The sequence below is a fragment of the Strongylocentrotus purpuratus genome, unplaced genomic scaffold (genome assembly GCF_000002235.5).
Source record: "Strongylocentrotus purpuratus isolate Spur 01 unplaced genomic scaffold, Spur_5.0 spur5_scaffold_6, whole genome shotgun sequence".
NCBI classification, from domain to species: Eukaryota; Metazoa; Echinodermata; class Echinoidea; order Camarodonta; family Strongylocentrotidae; genus Strongylocentrotus; species Strongylocentrotus purpuratus.
In genome coordinates, this window is record NW_022145612.1 from 14,964,356 (window position 1) to 14,986,570 (window position 22,215).

Here is a 22,215-nt window from a genome sequence, read left to right on the forward strand (position 1 = left end):
GTTAAATCGCATGTCTGGTGCACTGATAATTACTTTGCTCTCACAGCCATATTGTACATGTGTACTTACAAAATGCACCCGATATATAATACCTCTCTCTCACAGTGTTCTACATGTTCCACTCATTCCATCCTTATGATTATAGGCCAACTAGCCCCCACCACCACTGCCAAAGATGTATATATATATCCCCAAGACATCACCCTAATAAGAGATTGAGGGGGCAGTGATTTTTGTTTTTGAGGGAGGGTAATTGAGACTGTCAAGAGTAGGGGGGGGGGGAGTTGTACAGAAGCACACTCGACACTAGTATGTTCATTTTATAAATTAAAACATTAAAAAACATAATAAATCATATTCACACATCAACAATAACTTTGGATCTGAAATTTTCAAATAATTCATCATATTTATTCTTGTATGTCTGCCTAGGAAACCCTATCCCATTACACAATAAAAGCAGAAACAATGTCACTATATATATGTAAATATTTACATGTATACAATTATACATAAAAGTTAAAAAAATTGAAATATGAAAGTACATGAATACCGGTACTGAGCTTTCATACAGATGATACAGCATGTATTTGATTTTTACGAAAATGATCTGTTCCAAGATATTCTTCCATTCTGATATTAATAGAGTTGCATTTTGACAGAGGTAAGAAGAATCGTTTAAAAATCGTTTATCATATATTAGATGGGTTATTTGAATCGGCAAAACAAACATGTGTATCAAGAATAATAATAAAGCAAACGAACATTCAATGGATATGGGTAAAGCTGAAAGCGAGCATAATCATATTGTATGCAAGTAAATTGGAATGATTCCTTTGATTTTCTCAGCTTTCTTTGCTCATTACTTGGCTATTATACATTTTCTAAAAGGTCTTGTCTGATATCACTTTATTTGGAGTCTTGAACATTCATTTTTAATCAGCATTACGAGAACTAATATATGTAGTTTAAAATATTCCTGAGATCTTGCTCAAAATAGTACACCAATTACATTTAAAATTTGCCTAAACATTATTCAAACAATCATGAAATACATGTACTCTGATGAGATTGTAACTGATCATTAGACTCCTATCTGCCTAAACTAAACTATTGAGATGAAATTACAATCGATCACAACTATCTCCCACTCTCCTGCCATCAGAAAACAACATTTAAGATTTTGGGAAAATCTCGGCCTTTTCCAAGTCAAATAAAAATGTACTTATCATTGGTGCTATTGAAGTACCTTTTTAAAAACTCTCATTTGATCTAGTGGAGCAGATATTTCATTTACCATCTGTTGACATTAAGTAGACTTTTCTCCACGTTCCTCAATATTTTTCATGTCGATTTCTGGAAATTGTTGACAGTGACACTTCTCTTTCAAATCTTTGTATTTTTTCTTGAATTGCTCTAATTCATGACATTGTCCCAGCAGACTGCCAACTGTTTCTCTCAGGTCTTTATTCTCAAAGGTGAGTTCTGTCACTTTCTCTGACAATGAAGTTTTCTCCTGCTTTAGATGTTGCATATCTTTTTCCAGTTTATCAAGGCACTTCCATGTTTCCTCTCTTTGCTGCTTGGCTAGCTCAAGATGTTTATGCAATGATTTTGTCCTTGGTGATACATATTTCTTGGTGAAAGTCTTCTTTCTACTCAGCATGAATTCTTCCTCGCGCAAATACCCCAGGTCTTTTTCTCCATTCTCAGTGTCTGTTTCTGCTCTGACTTTTCTTTCCACTAATCTCTTTATGTATGCTCCCACACTCCAATTACCGACCTCTGGACTATTATTTAGTCTTTTCAAGTTTTTAATCAGAACGTTGAAGTCATACATCTGCGTTTCATGAAGGTAATCATAGATTTCAAGTACAAGTCCATTCTTGATAGTTGGCATGGGTGATACGTTCTGGAAGCCAGATGTAATGTCTGCTGCAGATATTCCTGCTTCTCTGCAGTATGGTCCAACATCTAGCAAAAGAGAAAAAAGGGTAAAATATGATATATTAAAAGTACATTCATATAGTATCACAACCTATAATTAACAACAAATTTTAATTTCAGACAACTGAACTAGAAAGCCATCTTCAGGTGTGGGGAAAATGCACCTCATTACAATTTCATTTCATCTACTTTTCATCTCCATGTATTCTGAAGAGTGTATATAAATGTTTGTTGTTTACTCTTGTGTTTACTTGACAAGAAACAGGTTCTAAGTAAAACATGGTACTTGCAAATTTTATTTGCCTAATAGTAATTTTTCCATACAGATGGTCCTTCCCTTACAATATACAAATACTGTAGGGGGAAATTTACCACTAGGTCTGTCTTTTACTTTACAACAAGAAAGTTCCTGGGTTTTGGATCTACTCATTGAAAACATTTGAACATAGTTTTGGTGGTAACTCTTAAAGCTTATCTGCCATTGTTTACAGGAGGGATTAGACTGCCCTGCAAGGTCACCGGACAGATGGTTATCTCATCAACTCAGCTCTCAGTTAACATAAGAAAAAGAGGATCATGGGGACCAATGGTCACCGATTAGGCATTGTTTGTTATAAAGAGGGAGCAAGTAGCTACAAGTAGTGCAGTGGGCCTTTAAGAACAACAACATCAACAACAAATAAATTTAAGTCCAGTCTCAATTAAGGTTAACACAATAATAACTTCCTTTCTCAGTAGACTGAAGTTAAACTTAAATTTAGTTTTTCTCTTTAGTAGAGTAGAGAACATGCATGCTTTCATCTGAAACATCACTCATTTGTTTGTGAAGTTAAAAACAAGACTAGTATGAGTTACAATGATAAGTACTTCGTGGAAGATGCTATTTCATTCTTAGTAATACATACTCAATACATGTGAGTTAGATTTGATGTGATTGATCACGATAACAGATATCTCATCAAATCATATTCAGAAAACACAAGTTATTCAATCTTATCAATCTACACTTGCCATATTCCTGTTCCTGTAATGTGCTGCACTGTGAAGTACTTTCCATTGATAGCATTACATCTGCAGGATGTGCAGGTGAATCCTCATCACTATCATCCAAGTCAGGATTTGGTTCATCTTCATCCTCTTCTTCCTCATCATTCAATGGAATACGTGATGGAAAGAGAGGAGGAATAGAGAACCCCTCAAATGATGTCTCTTCTGTGATATAAAAGAAAAGAACATAACAAAAAGTGACAGAAAGAAGCAAAAACAGGATCATGATAGACTTAAACAGCTGGACATTACTCAACCTGTATCATCTGTATGTTTGAGATGAATCAGACAAAGGATCAGAGTTAAGGCTCGTTCAGATATGACACAGCCAAACCACAGCAGTTTTCTCAAAAAGATGTTAAGTGTAATACGCTTCACATTTCTGTATCTTATGACACAGTCACACAGAGCTCAGTGAAATGAGTGAATACACTCTAGAAGTGATGGGAGTTTGAAAGCAAAGCCTTGACCAAAATCCTGAAAGAAAATTTGCAATATTTTTCTGGTACCTGACCAAAATCCGGAAAGAAAATTTGCAATATTTTTCTGGTACCTGGAACTGGACCGAACCTGAAAAACAGAAATATCTTTTAAGTTTTGCCTTACAACGTACGATGCCATCACAAGCACTGTCAAGACCTTTCCAACTGTGACAGTTCACTTTAAATGACTTATGATAGAATCACATAAAACTGGTATACCTTTTATGTCCTTAGAGCAAGCTCCATTTTTTGACTTTCTTGAGGTGACCACTTTCTGCTTCTTTCTGTACAAACAGGAGATAAAAATATAAAAGACCAAGTTCTGATTAAGAATGGCTAGAAACGTTCTTTCAAGCGTTAATAATCAGGCTCGTAAGTTCAGTCATTGATAATCCATATCAATATGCACACACATGTGGGGTTATGGAAACTTTTATACCTAAATAAAAATACTAATACAGAATACATATAAACTGTTAAATCAAGCATAAGCCTCTTCAAATTCATTTATCATTTCAAGTGTGAACAGCCACAGCTTATCATGAATTACAGCATGATAGACCATGATCTACACACCTTTCTTTTAAAGGAAGACACCTCTTTATAAGTTTATACTGAAGGGTGAGAGGGTGCATAAAAATTTCTTTGACATACATTTGCTGATGTGACTGTAGGCATACCGCCTTTACCGGTGTACCTCGTTACCAATCTACTAGAAAAATACAGTCTTTCCTGAAGTCTGGTTTCCAGCCAATTTTATCTTGTACTTGTTGCTATCTCAATTTCTGTACTAGTTGGAATTTTTCAAACATTATGCTTTGTGCCAGTATGCAGTGCCAAAGGACTAGGAAATAGAGATGTTACTATTCATATAATGTAAACCAGAACTAGTCTAATTATCATCTTGAAACGATAGTAAGGCACCATACAAAAAAAGATAATTTTACAAAATAAACTTTTCTTGTTTATCATTTGTCTTTTGTGTATTTTTTAACTCTAATTCCGAAGCAAAACTCAATACGAGGCAGTTTCACAGCCTACAAAGTACAATATTGAGGGCATGCTTCATGATGAGTGCATTTTGAGACGAAAAGCTGCGACCCACTTTAAAAGCAAAACAATATAAGAATGATCAGCAATTTGGTGTACATGGAAAATGAAGTGTGATGATGAAGTTTAATTTTTCAAAAAAAATTCAACCTCAAGGTAAAAAGTATGATCCTGTGTGCTTTTATCAGCTCTCAAACATTTGAAATTAGCCTTATTAATATTAGGCCAATTCTCCCAAGAAAGCCAATTATTTCCATACACAAGTTATCCTAACACTAAACAGTGTTACAATTGATGCTTCCGCAGCTCAGATGTGTCCTTCAAATTTACATGAACGCATCCTGCTTTGCACAAAAATCAACTAATGACCTATCCCAAGGACCCTAAAGCATTTTGTTTGAATGTTTGTTTTTATTGTCTTTCATAAAAAAAATACCCATGACTCGAGCCGAGCTCAAGGTACCTTTTTGGACTAGATCTGGTTTCACTTGAATGTCTTTTGCCTGCTACGAATGGTATGGTGGGAACAGCATCTGGTCTCAACCTCTTCCTGGGTTCGTAGCCCATGATTTTTGCTCTTATATCCTCTTCAAAGCACTCTGGTTTAAAGTGATCCTCGCATACTACTCTGGATCTTACGCATTCATAGTTTCTATCTTGAACTTTTGTGATCCCAAAATAGAGAGCCATTTTTCACATCTGTCCCTCTCCTTTTGAGGATTAGGTATTGAGAACATACTCTTCTTGAGTACACGACTGCTTCGATTTGGGCATCCTTTCACTTGACACCCAACCATGTTGAAATTGCCTTCAGTCACTTCAGTTTTATAGTTCACTCTTCACGATCCCCGGGGCCGGTAGAGGCAAGGAAGATATAGCACGGAAAATAGCACTAACCTTGCCCCTATCCTCTGGCTTAGCTGACGCGGCCGCGGCGTATCGGCCAGCGCCAGTAAATCCGATCCCTGAAGAATTACGCTGGTAATTATTCACACCTATATTCATTCCATATGTCAGTGCAGGTACCGGTACAGGTGTTGTTATTTCATAAAAAATCGTCGATACAACTTTGGCAATAACTAGGATAAGATGAGGGCAAAAGCAGGAGGTGGGAGGAGCAATTTCAGATTCGTCGAAGCAAACTGAATTTAGTGACCGACTACCTAGCTACATGTTGCTAGCTAGATACTGGCAGTGCAGTGATCTCCATATATCACGACGAAACTCGGGAAAATGTATTACATATTACAGAAAATTGATAACTCTCATAGAAGTAGGAAAAATGAAGGAACATCCTTAGAGAAATTCCATGAACTAAGAATTTGATGAACAATAAGAAAGTCTTAATTTTGTATCACCAATCTATTATTATGACAAGTTCTAAATCGGCTATGCGGTAATTTTCCATTTTTTCGCACGCGAAACTCTACACCACGCACATGTAGGGTAAGAGTAGTTATTTGTATACCCTGGATTTTTTCCTATCTCAACGATCTTTCATCCAGGATGAGGGGTCTAATTGGGGTCTATTCTATCATTAGAATGGAATCTTAAAATAAAAAATTAATGATGAACAGGGGGATTCAGAAATTCTTTTCTCTACCCCCCCCCCCCCCCCCCTTCGAATATGCATATCCTGGAATCCAACCTTGCTTCCATCACAGACTCCCCTCCCCTCTTTTTTCACTTTCTTCTTTACATACCTTTTTAAAAAAATCTCCTCTTATCCCCGGTCCTTCTTTCTAGCATCATTTACCAGCTTGCCAACTTGATATACTACCGTTAGTCAGGGAGGGGGTAAATTGCCTATTCCTCTCCTCGATCCCTCTCTCTCACTATTCCAAGCTGAATGTTAATCATATCAGGGACAACACTCTCCCTGATCATATGCTACCATCAGTTGTTTTCATTGGGAAATTTTGGACCGTCGATCATATTGCTATTCTAGCTCTCTCCTATAGTCACTATCCAACTTCCACTGTCCACATCGTTCATACCATTTTCCTTTTCATGTTAATTCCTTCCTTCTCTTCACATCTCTCTCTCTCTCCCTCTTTCTCCTCATGCACCCTTTTCAATTTCAACTGTGTGACAATCATACCATTAATGATTGTGAAATTCAAGATTTTTAGTCTTGGTAAAATCCATAAAAAATTATGTTATTTAAAAAAACTGTATTTTATCCACAGGGATGCATTGCATTTGACATTGCCCTCTTCCATCTAAAGACAAGGTGGAGTTCTGGTAAAGGTGAAGAAAAAAAGGTTATGACCCTCTTCAATCTCTTTCTGATAGTCTGATAGTGTGGAAGATAACATGATAGAAATGCCCCATAGCTGAAATGGAATACTTTTTTAATGCCCTCATTGCTTTTTATGTGTGTACCATTGGAATATATAAAGCTTTATGGGTACGATTCAATGTCTTTTAACAATACATAATTTTCTGTATTGATTCCCTTTAAACACACCCAAAGTGATCAAAATTATAGTTATGTTTACATTGATCAAAAATCAAAATGTATATGCAATTATGCATGTACTCGCAAGATTTTAAACTGTTGGGTCTTCCCATATTTCATCGTTTACAGGTCATTTGTATGTTAAAATGGTCATATCTAAAATAATTTAATATTTAATTTCTATGAAACAAGTATTTGTATCACAATCAACTTTAATACATATTTATCTCTTTAATACTGATTGTGCTGCATCTACATCTGAGCTTTTAAACTTTAAGTTGGTCCTGTAGATTTGATTTATCAAATAATATGTGTCTTTTCTTCATATTTTGTACAAGAGCTAGGGAAATCTACATTTCTGGGTACTGTATACACCCCCTCCCATATTTCATGTCTTCTCTAATGGCTGGTTTCCAGGTCTATCTTGTACTTGTTGCTATCTCAATGTCTATACTAGTTGGTAGTTTTTTAAACATGATGCTTTGGGCCAGTATGCTGTGCCAAAGGGATAGAAAATAGAAATGTTACTATTCCCATGGATGAGCATTACTGGACAGTGTGAGTCAAAAATAAGTTTACACCTAGAAAATTGCTAATTATTAAAAAAAAATCATCAATGAACATTAAATTGTTATGTCTTAACTCTTAAGAAAGAGCGTTTCATCCCAAATCATTTGGTACCATTTTTGTGTGGTATGTGTTCACGCTTGGATGAACAGGACATTGTTTGCGAGAGGGCAAACATCGATTTGCGCCAAAGTTGCCTATGTGATGTTTCAATAAAACAATAAGGATTTGGGTATTAATTCGGTCTTTGCAGATTCAAATAACATCCCTAACAAAATTAATCATGCCACACATATCAAATATCGAATATCAAATATCAGCGAACATTTGTGCGCGCGTATGTGGGTGTGTGTGACTTTGCCCTTTGCAAAAAAAACATATCCATTCATTTCATTTGATACATTCAATCCATTCTCTCACTCCGCTAATCCCAACATAATACATACTGTAGGCATCACTTTGGTGCAAGTCAATATTTGCACTCTCTCAAACAATGCCACCTGTTCATCCAAGCGTGAATACATACCACACAAAAATGGTACCAAATGATTTAGGATAAAACACTCTTTCATAAGATGTATAATAATTTACTGTTCATAAATGATTTTTAAAATAATTAACAATTTTCTAGGTGTAAACTTTTTTTTGACTCACTCGGTAGTGTGAACTAAAACTGGTCTAATTGTCTTGAAAGGATAGTGAAGCACCGTACAAGAAAAGATTATTTTTACAAAATAATGTCTGCTTGTTTATCATTTATTGTCTTTTGTGTATTTTGAACTCTAATTATGAGTTCATTTTGAGACCAAAAGCTGTGACCTGTGAAGCAAAACAATATAAAACATAAGAATGATCAGCAATGCTGTAAATGGAAAATGAAGTGTGTTGATGTAGTTTAATTTTTCGAAAAACCAATACCCAACCTGTCAAATAACCAGAAAAATTCAAATCAAAGGTGACTGACTGACAAGCATTCCTGTGTGCTTTTATCGGCTTTGCAAAAATTTGAAATTACTCAAATATTAGACCAACCCTCCCATGGCAGCCATTTATTTCCATACATAAGTTATCCTAAATACTGAATTTTGATTCATTTGCAAACAATTATTACAGTTCAAAATTGTAATAAAAATTCTTGTAAAACTGGTTCATAATCACATGCATGCAACATTGAACTACAAAATAATTTGAAAAAGGTCATTTTTTGGAAAAAATCAAACAATTTGAATTGAAAATTAATGGCAGCTACATTGTATATTCACTTGAGTGGGCATGCACACTACTTTTTCCCATTTTTTACATCCTCTGCTCATTTTTTTTCTGTTTGTTTGTTGCATGTTCACCTTGGGTTACACAATGACAGTGGTTGACCCCTCCCTGTAAATTATTTTAAAACAATTCCAGATTAAACAAAAGTTGATATCATTAACATAACTCTACAATTTCATGAAACTGTCTAGTATCAATACTTTACATTTCGAAAATAAAAACACTCAAATAGGCGTGGAGCCGTTTTCTGAAACAAATTGATATTTTGTAAGGAAATTTATGTTAACTGTCATAACAAACACAAAATTGCGCGAAACTAACATGGCACTGCAGTGTTGACAATTAAGGCTTCCGCAGGGATCCGGGTTTACTCAAACCCTGGGACAACTCAGCCCCGCTGCAAAAAAAGGGGGAAAAAAAATGTCGTTTTTTAATCATTTTACCTTAACCCCAAAACCTAACCCTAAACCTGCAAAAATGACTGTTTTTGCAGTGGGGCCTGTGTTGTCCCTGGGTCCGAGCAGAGTTAGATCGACTTCTTCAGCAGGTGTGTCCTTTAAATTTACGTGAATGCAGCCTGCTTTGCGTAGACATTAACCAATGACCTATCCCGAGTTTGATTAGTCGTTATTTTCAGAATACCACCCCAGAGAATTTTAAGAATACCACCCCAGAGAATTTTGTTTGAATGATTGTTTTTATTCTCTTTCATAAAAAAAAAAAAAAATGGCTTGAGCTGAGTGAGGTACCTTTTTGGACTCGATCTGGTTTTACTTGAATGTCCTTTGCCTGCTACGAATGGTATGGTAGGGACAGCATCTGGTCTCAACCTCTTCCTGGGTTCGTAGCCCATGATTTTCGCTCTAATGTCCTCTTCAAAACACTCCGGTTCAAAGTGATCCTCGCATAGACCTACAACTCTCGATTTGTTGTGTATGTATTCATATTCATAAGTTTCTATCTTGAACTTTTCTGATCCCAAAATACAGAGCCATTTTTCACATCTGTTCCTCTCCTTTCGAGGATCAGGTATTGAGAACACACTCTTCTTGAGCACACGACTACTCCGAGTTGGGCATCCTTTCACTTGACACGCAACCATGTTGCCTTCATTCACTTCAGTCTTCAGTTTAGTTCACTCTTCTTGATCCCAAACTTGCAAAGGCGCCGGTAGAGGCAAGGAAGATGGCACGAAAAATAGCGGTAAGCTTGCCCCTAGCCTCGGGCTTAGCTGACGCGGCTTCCTGCTGTGACGGTCGGCCAGCGCCAGCGCCAATCCGATCCCAGAAGAATTACGCCGGTAATTATTCAATTTATTACTATTTATTCCATATGCCAGTCCAGGTACTGGTACAGGTGTTCTTATTTCATAAAATAACCGATACAACTTTGGCAACAACCAGGATTATGAGGGCCGAGGCGCAGCCGAGGGCAAAGGCAAGGTCATATTAATGCAGTTTATTTCAGAATCCGTATATGGCGTCACAATACAGCTAGCTAAAGTTACCGACTAGCTAAATACCTGACGATGCAGTGATAGTGATCTCCATTACGACTGAACTCGGGAAAATGTATTACATATCACAGAAAATTGATTAACTCTGGTAGAAGTAGGAAAAATAAAGGAACGGTCTTAGAGACATTCCATGAAATAAAAATTTGATAAACAATGAAAAAAATCATTAATTTGCATCGCCAATATTAGTAATAATTATGACAAGCTCTACTCGGCAATGCGGTCATGCATAATGTCTTTTCTTCGCCCACGAAACTCTACACCGTAGTGTATAGTGCACGAGTAGTAGTTTTTCCCGAACTTAATTTCAACCAGGACGAGGGTTCTGTTCTATCATTAGAACTGAATTTTTAGAAGAAAAAAAATATTAATGATGGCCATGCAGGGGGATTCTGGGATTTCAGAAATCTTTCTCTACCCCCCTCCCCTTCAAATATTTGTTTTCTCTTATCCTCAAGCGAGGTTTTTATTTCCACAATGTACATAAATAACTCAATGATTGAGTGAAACATAACAGGCTAAAGATTAAAGTATATTCAACAATTCTTCCAGCTTAGTATTATTTTCTTTGCTAACACATTTATATCTTAAAAATAATCTTAGCAACGACTTGAATTTAAAAAACAAAGTATGGGGGTAGTAAACAGGACCATTAACAATCTTTATATTTATAAATTGCATATTGCGCATAATTTAAAATAATGTTCAGAAGTGAATATTTCTTGTTTCCAATATCCTTACCTACAACTATTATCTTCTGGTCTATTTGTATTTCTATTTGGAATAGATTAAATATCAAATTACATATTATTTTCCAAACAAAGTCACATCCTTGCACTATAACATAAAATGAAAAGTTGAGTCAACTTGTCCACAAGAGTTGCATAAATTATTATTAACAATTTGCCATTTATATAAGTTTTCTTTCGAGACAATAAACTATGAATCATCTTGAAATTAAATTGTTTAACTTTATTATTACGAATTTGCTTTAATTTAAATAAAATATATCCTTCCAAACAAAGTCATTATCCAAATCTAAAAAGAAATTCCGAAAGTAAATGATATTGGGTTCTCCCCACCCCTAATTTATATCAACTGTGTGACAATCATACCATTAATGCAGTCATGCAATGTGACTTTTTAAATTTATGAACAAACACTTTAAGTCTCTGATCTGATATCATTGTGAGATTCAAGATTATTAACTTTGGAGTAATCCATGTGTTATTTTAAAAACTATATTTGTATCCATGCATTGCATTTAACATTACCTTCTTCCATCAAAAGACAAGGTGGAGATCTGGTAAAGGTGAAGAAAAAAAAAGTTATGACCCTCTTCAATTATCTCTTTCTGATAGTGTGGAATATATCATGATAGAAATGCCCCATAGCTGAAATGGAATACTCTTTGAATGCCCTCAAAATCAAAATGTGACAAGAAATAGCTGAAATGTTTGGACCAAGTCTTATACCATATGGCCCGAATTCACAAAGCAAGGTTTGAGCTCAGACCAAGGTTTGAGCTCAAACCTTCTTTTGTTTCGCCAAACCTCCTTTTGTTCTTTACAAACCAGGTTTGTAAAAAATGCGTAAAACGCGTCATATGACGTACGAAAACCTTGGTCTGAGCTCAAACCTCCTTTGTGAATTCGGGCCTATGTGTATAATGTGTGTAGTCAGTAGTGCTTTCAATGTTTAGCAAGACCGAGTCAATTACTTATAATTTTTATGATTCAAAACTTCACAGTATACAAATCAGCCTTTTCCAATTCCTTCAAGTCCAGACAACTTCTAACTTTCTAATACGATGTAATTGAACAGGATGTCCAGAACCCAACTTCATTTTTAAGGAAAGAATGTGTACATAATCCAATCAAGAATCACATTCTAAACTAAGAAAAAGTGACTAGCACGTACTTGCTAGTGGATACACTTATGAAGGTAGGCATATACAGAAGCTAACTCTGACTAGTTAGAGCGGTTTTAAGTTAACTATTTAAAAAAATCTTTCCTTTTATGTTTTTTAATGGTGTACCATTGGAAATTTGGAATATATAAAGCTTTATGGGTATGATTCAATTTCTAAAAATACATAATTTTCTGTATTGATTCCCTTTAAACACACCCAAACTGATCAAAATTACAGTTATGTTTACTTTGGTCAAAAATCAAAATGTATATGCATGTACTCGCAAGATTTTTAAACTGTTGGGTCTTTCCATATTTCATCGTTAACTCTTTACAGGTCATTTGTATGTTAAAATGGTCATATCTAAAATATGTTTAATTTCTATGAAACACATTTGTATCACAATCAACTTTAATACATATTTACCTCTTCAATACTGATTGTGCTGCATCTACATCTTTGATTTTAAACTTTAAGTTGGTCCTGTAGATTTGATTGATCAATTAGTAAGGGTGTCTTTTCTTCACATTTTCAACATGATCTAGGGAAATCTTTTACATTCCTGGGCACTGTATACACCCCCTTCCCCCTCCCATATTTCATGTCTTCTCTAATGGCTGGTTTCCAGGTCTATCTTGTACTTGTTGCTATCTCAATTGCTATACTAGTTGGTAGTTTTCAAACATTATGCTTTGTGCCAGTATGATGTGCCAGTATGATGTGCCAAAGGGATAGAAAATAGAAATGTTACTATTCCCATGGATGAGCTTTACTGTAACTTTACTTTACTGTAACTTCAACTTGAAATGATATTGAAGCACCGTACAAGAAAAGATTATTTTACAAAATAATCCTTTCTTGTTTAATATCATTTATTGTCTTTTGTGTATTTTTTAACTCTAATTATGATTGCATTTTGAGACCAGAAGCTGTTACCCACTTCAAAAGTAAAACAATATAAAACATAAGAATGATCAGCAATGCTGTAAATGAAAAAGTACCGGTAAGTGTGTTGATGTAGTTTAATTTTTCAGAAAAATGGATACTCAACTTGTTGAATAACCAGAAAAATTCAAATTAAAGGTGACTGACAAGTATGATCCTGTGTGCTTTTATCGGCTCGCAAACATTTGAACATACTCAAATATTAGACCAACCCTCCCACGGCAGCCATTTATTTCCATACATAGGTTATCCTCAATACTGAATTTTGATTCATTTGCAAACAATCATTACAGCTCAAAATTGTGATAAAAATTCTTGTAAAACTGGTTCACATGCTTGCAACATTGAACTACAAAATAATTTGAAAAAGGTCATTTTGGGGAAAACATCAAACAATTCAAATTGAAAATTAATGGCAGCTATATCCATTTGAATGTTCATGTACACTACTTTCTCCCATTTCTTTACATCATTTTGCTCATTTTTTCGTTTGTTGCATAACTTCACCTGGGTTACACTATGACAGTGGTTGACCCCTCATTTTAAATTATTTTAAAAGCACTTCCAGATAAAACAAAAATTGATATCATTAACAATTAACATACATGTAACTCTACAACTTCATGAAACTGTTTAGTATCAATAATTTTTATTTTGAAAATAAAAAACACTCAAATATATGGAGCCGTATTCTAAAAACGAAAAGATATTTTGTAAGGAAAATTATATTAATTGTCATAACAAACACAAATTGCGCGAAACTAACAGGGTACTGCACTGCAGTGTTACAATTGATGCTTCCGCAAGGATCCGGGTTTACTCGGACCCGGGAACAACTCAGCCCGCTACAAAAACGGTCATTTTTTAATCATTTTACCCTGACCGTTTGTGCAGCGGGGCCGGGTTGTCCCTGGGTCCGGGCCGAGTTAGCCAGAATTCTTCAGCAGATGTGTCCATCAAATTTACATGAACGCATCCTGCTTTGCACGGACATCAACCAATGTACTGTCCTGCATGAGCTTGATTACTTTTCGTTCTCAGAATACCACCCCAGAGGATTTTGTTTGAATGTTTGTTTTTATTGTCTTTTATAAAAAATACCCATGGATCGAGCTGGGTGAGGTACCTTTTTGGACTTGATTTGGTTTTACTTGAATGTCTTTTGCCTGCTACGAATGGTATGGTGGGGACAGCATCTGGTCTCAACCTCTTCCTGGGTTCGTAGCCCATGATTTTTGCTCTTATGTCCTCTTCAAAACACTCCGGTTCAAAGTGATCCTCGCATACAACTGATCTGGATTTGTTGTGTATGCATTCATAAGTTTCTATCTTGAACTTTTGTGATCCCAAAATACAGAGCCATTTTTCACATCTGTTCCTCTCCTTTCGAGGATCAGGTATTGAGAACATACTCTTCTTGAGCACACGACTAGAGCTACTTCGAGTTGGGCATCCTTTCACTTGACACGCAACCATGTTGCCTTCAGTCTTCAGTTTAGTTCGCTCTTCTCGATCCCAACTTGCAAAGGGGCCGTACGGATAAGGTAGAGAGAGGCAAGGGAGATTGCACGGAAAATAGCGCCAAGCTTGCCCACAACCTCAGGCTTAGCTGACGCGGCTTCCTGCTCCTGGTGACGGTCGGCCACCTACTATAGCGCCAGTAAATCCGATCCCAGAAGAATTACGCTGGTAATTATTCACACCTACTATTTATTCCATATGCCAGTCTGGTACAGGTGTTATTATTTCATAAAAACAGTCGATACAACTCTGGCAATAACCAGGATGAGGGCAAAATTCAAGGTCAGCTCAGTTTGTTCTAAAATCCGTATATGACGTCACAGTACAGCTAGCTAAAGTGACCGACTAGCTATATACAGCTGGCAGTGCTGTAGTAGTGAATACAGTAATCTCCATAATCATATCACGACGAAACTTGGGAAAATGTATTACAGAAAATTGATTAACTCTGATATGGAAAAAAGTAGGAAAATAATTAAAGAAACAGTCTGAGAGAAATTCCATGAAATAAGAATTTTATAAACAATAAGAAAGTTATTAATTGCATTGCCAATATTAGTTATAACATTAAAACTCTAATCGGCAATGCGGTCATGATGTTAAGATTTTCTTCCAGGACGAGGGGTCTGTTCTATCATAGAACGGAATTTTAATAAAAAAGATTTATGATGGCCATGCATGCAGGGGGATTCTGGGATTTCATAAATCTTTCTCTACCCCCCCCCTTCCAACATGCATCCTGGAATCCAACCCATGCTTCAAGCATCACAGACTCTGCCCCGACCCCCCCCCCCCCCCCCCCCCCCCCGCACCCTTTTAACTTTATTTCTCTGCATTATACCTCTTTCTTAAAATCTCCTCTTCTTCCCTCCGGTCCTTAAATTTTTTCATCGTTTACCAGCTTGCCAACTTGATGTATACTACCAGCATCAAAGTCAGGGAGGGGGTTGCCCTATTCATCTCCCTCTCTCTCTCACCATTCCAATTAATGAAGCTGAATGTTAATCATATGCTACCATCATATTGGTTTTCATTGGGAAATTTAGGACACAATCATATCGCAATCTTCTCTCCTACAGTCACTATACTACTTGCCCATTTTTCATACAATTTCTTTTCTATTCTAATTCCTTCCTTCTCTTCACATCTCTCTCTCTCTCTCTCTCTCCCTAGCTCTCGATCTTTTCAGACCTCTTAATTCTCTCTCTCTCTCTCTCTCTCTCACCCTAGCTCTCGATCTCTTCAGACCTCTTAATTCTCTCTCTCTCTCTTCCTCTCCAACCTTAATTTATTTTTCAACTGTGTGACAATCATACCATTAATGCAGAACAAACATCATAATTATCTAATATCATTGTGAATTCAAGATATTTAGTCTTGGTATAATCCATATGTTAAAAACTATATTTTGTATCCATGCATTGCATTTAACATTGCCCTCTTCCATCCAAATACAAGGTGGAGTTCTGGTAAAGGTGAAGAAAAAAAGGTTATGAGCCTCTTCAATATCTTTCTGATAGTGAAGAATATCATGATAGAAATGCACCATAGCTGAAATCGAATACTCTTTGAATGCTGTCATATTCGAAATGTGACAAAAAATAGCTGAAATGTTTGGACCAAAGTCTTACGGTATGCCATATGTGTATAATGTGTGGAGTGCTCTCAAGTCTTAGCAAGACTGAGTCAATTTCTTATAATTTTTATGATTCAAAACTTCACAGTATAAAAATCAGCCTTTTCCAATTCCTTCAAGTCCAGACAGCTTCTAACTTTCTATCACAATGTATTTGGACAGGATGCTCAGAAGTCAAAACTTAACTTTATTTTTAATTTAAGAAATGTGAACATAGTCAAACCAAGAATTGCATTCTAAAATAAGGTAAAATTATAAGTGACAAGCAAGTAGACTAGTGGATACACTCACATGAAGGTAGGCATGTACAGAACCTAACTCTGACTTCGTTCTGTCAGAGCTTTGAATTAAAATCACTTTTTTCCTTCTTTGTCTTTTATGGTTTTTGATGGTGTACTAGTACCATTGGAAATATATAATACAGGGTTTCATAAAGTTTTACGGGTATGATTCAATGTCTTCTAACAATATGAAAATGTCTTTGTTGATTCCGTTTAAACACGACCAAAACTGATCATAATTACAGTTATGTTTACATTGGTCAACATATACTCAGATTTTAAGCAGTTGGGTCTTTCCATATTATATTATTTACAGCTCATTTTCATGTGTGTTAAAAAGTTCATGATTAAAATATTTTTAATTTCTATGAAAACATCTGTATCACAATTGACTTTTATAAATATTCATCTTGTCAATACTGATTGTGCTGCATCTATATCTTTGCTTTTAAACTTTAAGTTGCTCATGTTTTCTCAAGATCTTGGGAAATCTACTCCAATATTCGGTACAGTTTACGTTTTTCTCTCCATATTTTGTGTTTTCTCCAATGGCTGACACTGTTCTTCCAAATGAGAAACCATTGCTCTTAGGTGTCTATTCTCTGTGATGAGTTCTTTAACTTTCTCTGAAAGAGCAGCATTCTCTTGTCTTGAATGTTGCATATGTATTTCCAATCTATCAAGGTATTTCCATGATTTTGCTCTCTGCTTCTTTGCCAGTGCCATATCCTTTCGTAACAATCGCAAACTTCTGTCCACTCCTCTCTCCCTACTGTCCCTACGTGTTTCATGTTGCTTTACATATGTCCTCTTTCTAGTAAGTTGGAATTTTTCCTCTTGCAAAAATCTTAGGTCCTTTTCTTCCTCTTTGTTTCTTGGTTGCATATTGTCTCTTCTTTCCACTAGCCTCTCTATGAATGCACCAATACTCCAATCACTAGCTTGTGGGCAGTCTGCAAGTCTTTTCAAAGTTTCAACCAAACGTTTGGGATTACACATCTGCATTGTATTGAAATAATCATAGATTTCAAGCACAAGTCCATTCTTGACCGTTGGCAGTGATGATACGTTCTGGAGATTTGACATAATATCTGCTTCAGATATTCCTGCTTCTCGGCAGTATGGTCCAATTTCTGATAAAAGACATGAAAGAAAGTTTTTTTAAAATGTAAAAAGCAACACAAAAACAAAAATCTAATCTAAAAACAAACAACATAACTATTGCTAATTGATAGCTGAAAAAAATGAAAATACAATAAATTTGAAAGTGAGACTTGGGTCTTTACAAGAAGGTATGGAAAGTGACCCACGATATACTACATCACCTTAGTGCCAAGAAACATTGCACTATAATGTGATTTATCATTTTGCCTATACTATATAATTGTTGTACTTCTGACAAAGAATGAGTACCGTAAGCAAGGTTAGGAAAATAAGTCTTCAATCACTATTTACAAACAAATATACATTAGGAGACCTCCTTATGATTAAGCACAATTCTAATTATAAGATATAAAGTCATTTTCTACATAAAAGTTATGCTTGCCATAATCCATCTCCTGTAATCTTCTGCATTGTGAGGTAATGTCCGTTAACAGACTGACACCCGTAGGACGTGTAAGCGAATCTTCATCACTCTTCAGTTCCAAGTCAGGATTTGGTTCATCTTCATCCTCTTCTTCCTCGTCATTCAATGGAAGACGTGATGGAAAGAGAGGAGGAATAGAGAACTCCTCAAATGATGTCTCTTCTATATCAAAATGACAGGGTGAGGCAAAGATTAAGTTGATAATTTATATATAGAGGACCTTAGTAAGTCCACATCTGAATTCTCACATTCTGAGGCTTAATACAGCTATTTCTTCTAAGAAAAATGGATAAAGTCCTATACAAAATTAATAGTACAGCTTGTATAGGTAATATTAGGTATGTACACTAAAATGGCTTTACCAAGCATTCTATGGGTTCAGAGTAAATAAATATGCAGAAGATAAAGGATGACTTTTAAAAATCCTGTTAAAAACAAAGGTGCACATGGAGCTTAAGTCATACTTAAGAATTTTTGAGTTTATTCTATAATGATTAAATGTTCGAAACAACACTAATAGATATATAGCTGTATGCTATTTAAGAAATGTCATTAGCACAAGATAGAAGTCTAGCCATACTATAAAACATACACCTGCCAGCATGTACTCACAGACCAACTCCAAACACTTACATGTACATTAACTTCTTTCATATAAAGTATGAATGTTTAATAAGATAAAATAATAAACTAGCTCAAAGATGTTGTTACCTTTCATATCTTCAGCGTAATCTTCATCTTTTGCATACTCTGGTGTCACTAATTTCTGCTTCTTTCTGTAACTATGCAGAAGGGATAAAGTAATGTACAAATGTCAATACCATTATCAAAAATATATAATTAAAAACAAAAACTTTGCTTACCCAAGATGGAGAGAAAAAATAGGGGAGTGTTCTGAAAGCTCACTATTTTTTAGTTTTTAACTTTTAAGCAATATTAAGTTCTTCTGTCACGTGACAAGAACTAAATCTAAACAAAATCAAAATAAATCTGCAGTTGTTGCACACTGATTACTCAAGACAAGACAAATAGATAAATCTCAATCAGCCATACAATGTTTGGAGTAACCATGACCAGCTCCCTGCAGTCTGTTGTAACTTCTTGTAGGTCAAGATGCTGCATCCCCTGAATGCCCAGTACCCTGTCTCTACCTGGCTCTGCCTATCATTGATTACTGGTATAAAGTGATCTATGGTGGCTCAGCCCCGTACGATTTCAAGGTAAAATCACAGTGGTATATAACAAATTAGATAATATTAATAATCATAATCAGATCAGACTATTATTACTACTCATATCATTATAATTAATTTGACCATGCTTAAATTTTCTTTGTCAGCATAAATGATGACAAAGTGCTATCTGACAACAGCCCTATATAATTGTTTTGAAAACACTGAGTTAATCTTATTCTCTCACCTCCTCTCTGATCCAGCTAATCCCACTCCAATCTGTTGTATTTTCAGGGAACATTCCTTGTGATGTTCATACCTGAATTAATTAAAGTTGGAAAAATGAAAACTAACAATAATACAAGTATCAAAAACTAAAACAACAAAATTGTATGTGACTTCTACAAATCGTAGACTTCAAGGCAAAAAAAAGGTGATCACCCTATTACGCCAGGAGCTTTTCCCAAAATAGTCACCCTATTTAACCCATATGATGTCATCCTGACCGTAGCCATCAGGTTTGGCTCTCATTTAAGGCCCCAGAGCCCCCAAAACAACCCCCAAAGTCAGGCCGATTCCACCCCCATCTACCCCATACACCAAACGTTGTCAGTAGGAATTAATATGACTACCAGTACATTTTAGCGCACACAAAACTGACAACATTTTCATCAGGATAGGTTGTTTTAGAAATTAAATTTCTCATATACATAAAAAGCTGTCTGTTTGGAGGATCTTTTAAACATCTTTTGATGGATTCAGTGGAAGAAGGAAACAGTACAGCTGTACATGCAATTTGTAAAATGACAAAATTGTCTCACAAAGCAGATGTAACACTCCCCTGCAATGTGCCCTTAGACAAAGCTTTGCTGCCCCAAAATACTCTGGATGTAAAAAGGAAAAGCATTTTCTACAGACCAAGATAAATAAAAAAAAAAGTGTTCAATCTAATTCACTTCATTCTTACATTCGGTTGGCAATCTTGAATATTATAATTTACTTGGGGTGGGATTTGGTGTCAAATAACTATTCAATAAGTATTATTAAATTGGCAACATTTTATTACTTTCAGTTTCTCAAGACAAAAGTAGTCTACTCTAAAGTCCATTGTCATTTTGGGGTCAGGATTTTGTAAACAATATGAAACACATTAGTGCTAAAACACTGCTAATCGATGCATAGTTGCATACTTTTCTATAATTATAAATACCAAGGCAAAAGTTACAGCTTTATTAATAATAAGCCTCCAGGCTCCATACACACTAAAAACCCAATCATATTATTATTAATCATACCGTCTTGTAAAACAGTAGTGAAAGCCACTCCAGCAAATCATATATGATCAATGCTAATTTTCAGTCCCGATATCAACAGTGTTCTGCTGCACTACATCATGCTCCACCGACTAGATGATATTATCATAATAATGGAGTCTAAAGCACTATCACCCATCCCGTATCAGATAACTTTTCGCATCGGGTCTAAACTAAGGTAGACCGAAAATTTCCGTCTCTTTCGTTCGTTAGCCTCTGAATAGGGTAGGGTTGGCTTTTTCGGTCTAAAACTAAGGATACTCAACTGCACTATGAGTATGACCACCTCTATGGTAAATATAAAGTTTATTAATGACCCCCCCCCCCCCCCCCCCCCCCCGTAGCAGTTGGTTCTGTCTATTCATTAAACAGGTGAAGATGGTGCAATGTAATGATGGGTGTGTTAATGATTGTCTCCTCAGAGTTAGACCTTACGTTGTCAGCAGTAGAACAGCTACCTCGTCATTAGTAGTAAGGGAAAGCGCTTCCCGAAGACTGCCCCATTGGTCAAAAGTTTCTTTCTGTACATCCAGTCGACGTCTGTCTCTCAACTTAATAGCATTTTCCTGTCTGTACCTTTTTTGATATTCTAATCTGCCGGACTTCGTTTGTTTTTCCCTCTTCGACTTCCGCGTCCGCTTCAGCTTCAGCTTCACAGGGCTCTCAGTCTCATCGTCCATCGTAAAATGAAAAGTTAGTGTGCTTACGAGTTTTCTTTTTGTAGGACGACTAGTGTGCGCGATCACGCGTAGTCTTTTTATGCAGTTTTCTTTACGTTAGAAAAACAACATTTAGTAACTAGATGTCGTTCTGGCCAATAACCCACTGGGTACCCCCGCCCAAACCAGCGGGACAATTACCCTCAAGGACAATTACCCCAAGGACAACTCCCCCCCCCACCAGAAAATACAATATAGCCCCCCCCCTCCATAATTGGACAATTACCCCCGTAAAATTACCTCATAGCCATAGGTCAATTACCCCAATGTGTGTGTGTGTGTGGTGTAATTGGTAATTGTTGTATAGGGGGTAATTGTCCATAGGGAGCAATAGGAAGCAATTGTCCTATAATTATGGGCCGGTAATTATCCTCGATGTGGTTGTCCTTAGCCACGGTACTTGTGCATGGGTTATTAGAGGTAAAATGGATGAGTCAATTTCGAGGTCAAAGAAAAACATATTTTTTTATAATTTTATCATTTATTTTATTTATTCAGTGAATTTTGGCCAGCTAGGGTCCATGTTAAAACTGATATGGAAACAAGATAGCTAAAGCTTCGACTTTTTCCCTGTAACTTAATTCTTTCGATATCATTCAAACAAGTTATCTTCTTACATGACATACTAGATCATGTACCCAGTGGCAGATCCAGGGGGGGGCGGGGCCCTCCAAAAAAACTGATTTCAAATTTTGGCCCCCTGCTAAGAAATCCTGGATCTGTGCCTGCATGTACCCCTATAACTATAACCTTTGAACTTCAAACTCATTTGACTTCAAAACATGATTA

The 22,215-nt window shown here is 36.0% G+C and overlaps 2 protein-coding genes across 7 annotated transcripts; both read right to left on the reverse strand.

Moving 5' to 3' along the window:
• Window positions 1–379: 379 nt before the first annotated feature.
• LOC100889074 lies at window positions 380–15,061 on the reverse strand. 4 transcript variants are annotated; one of them, XM_030973119.1, is made up of 4 exons: window positions 14,323–15,061; window positions 3,696–3,760; window positions 2,959–3,159; window positions 380–1,974 (listed from the first exon to the last, which is right to left on the reverse strand). In XM_030973119.1, exons 1-4 carry the CDS (start codon window positions 14,670–14,672, stop codon window positions 1,310–1,312), a joined length of 1,281 nt encoding a protein of 426 aa, XP_030828979.1. In that variant the 5' UTR covers window positions 14,673–15,061; the 3' UTR covers window positions 380–1,309. The 4 variants fall into 4 exon arrangements, with proteins under 4 accessions (XP_030828979.1, XP_003728231.2, XP_003728232.2 ...); XM_003728183.3 differs by lacking the exon at window positions 14,323–15,061 and adding an exon at window positions 9,573–10,284; XM_003728184.3 differs by lacking the exon at window positions 14,323–15,061 and adding an exon at window positions 4,990–5,393.
• Window positions 15,062–16,066: 1,005 nt separating this feature from the next.
• Window positions 16,067–21,404, reverse strand: LOC763306. 3 transcript variants are annotated; one of them, XM_001199225.4, is made up of 5 exons: window positions 21,143–21,404; window positions 19,642–19,713; window positions 18,934–18,998; window positions 18,181–18,384; window positions 16,067–17,767 (listed from the first exon to the last, which is right to left on the reverse strand). In XM_001199225.4, exons 1-5 carry the CDS (start codon window positions 21,385–21,387, stop codon window positions 17,148–17,150), a joined length of 1,206 nt encoding a protein of 401 aa, XP_001199225.3. In that variant the 5' UTR covers window positions 21,388–21,404; the 3' UTR covers window positions 16,067–17,147. The 3 variants fall into 3 exon arrangements, with proteins under 3 accessions (XP_001199225.3, XP_030828981.1, XP_011660904.2); XM_030973121.1 differs by having other exon boundaries at window positions 18,181–18,381; window positions 18,934–19,004; XM_011662602.2 differs by having other exon boundaries at window positions 18,934–19,004.
• Between the last annotated feature and the right edge of the window lie 811 nt (window positions 21,405–22,215).

Coding starts and splice junctions, on each gene's coding strand:
- LOC100889074 (XM_003728183.3), bottom strand. CDS start 9,925: ATGGTTGCGTGTCAAGTGAAAGGATGCCCAACTCGGAGTAGTCGTGTG. Junction 3,160..3,695: donor TTGCTCTAAGGACATAAAAG/GTATACCAGTTT, acceptor TTTATATCACAG/AAGAGACATCATTTGAGGGG. Junction 1,975..2,958: donor ATTACAGGAACAGGAATATG/GCAAGTGTAGAT, acceptor CTCTTTTGCTAG/ATGTTGGACCATACTGCAGA.
- LOC763306 (XM_011662602.2), bottom strand. CDS start 21,387: ATGGACGATGAGACTGAGAGCCCTGTGAAGCTGAAGCTGAAGCGGACG. Junction 19,005..19,641: donor TTAGCTGGATCAGAGAGGAG/GTGAGAGAATAA, acceptor CCTTCTGCATAG/TTACAGAAAGAAGCAGAAAT. Junction 18,385..18,933: donor TTACGCTGAAGATATGAAAG/GTAACAACATCT, acceptor ATTTTGATATAG/AAGAGACATCATTTGAGGAG.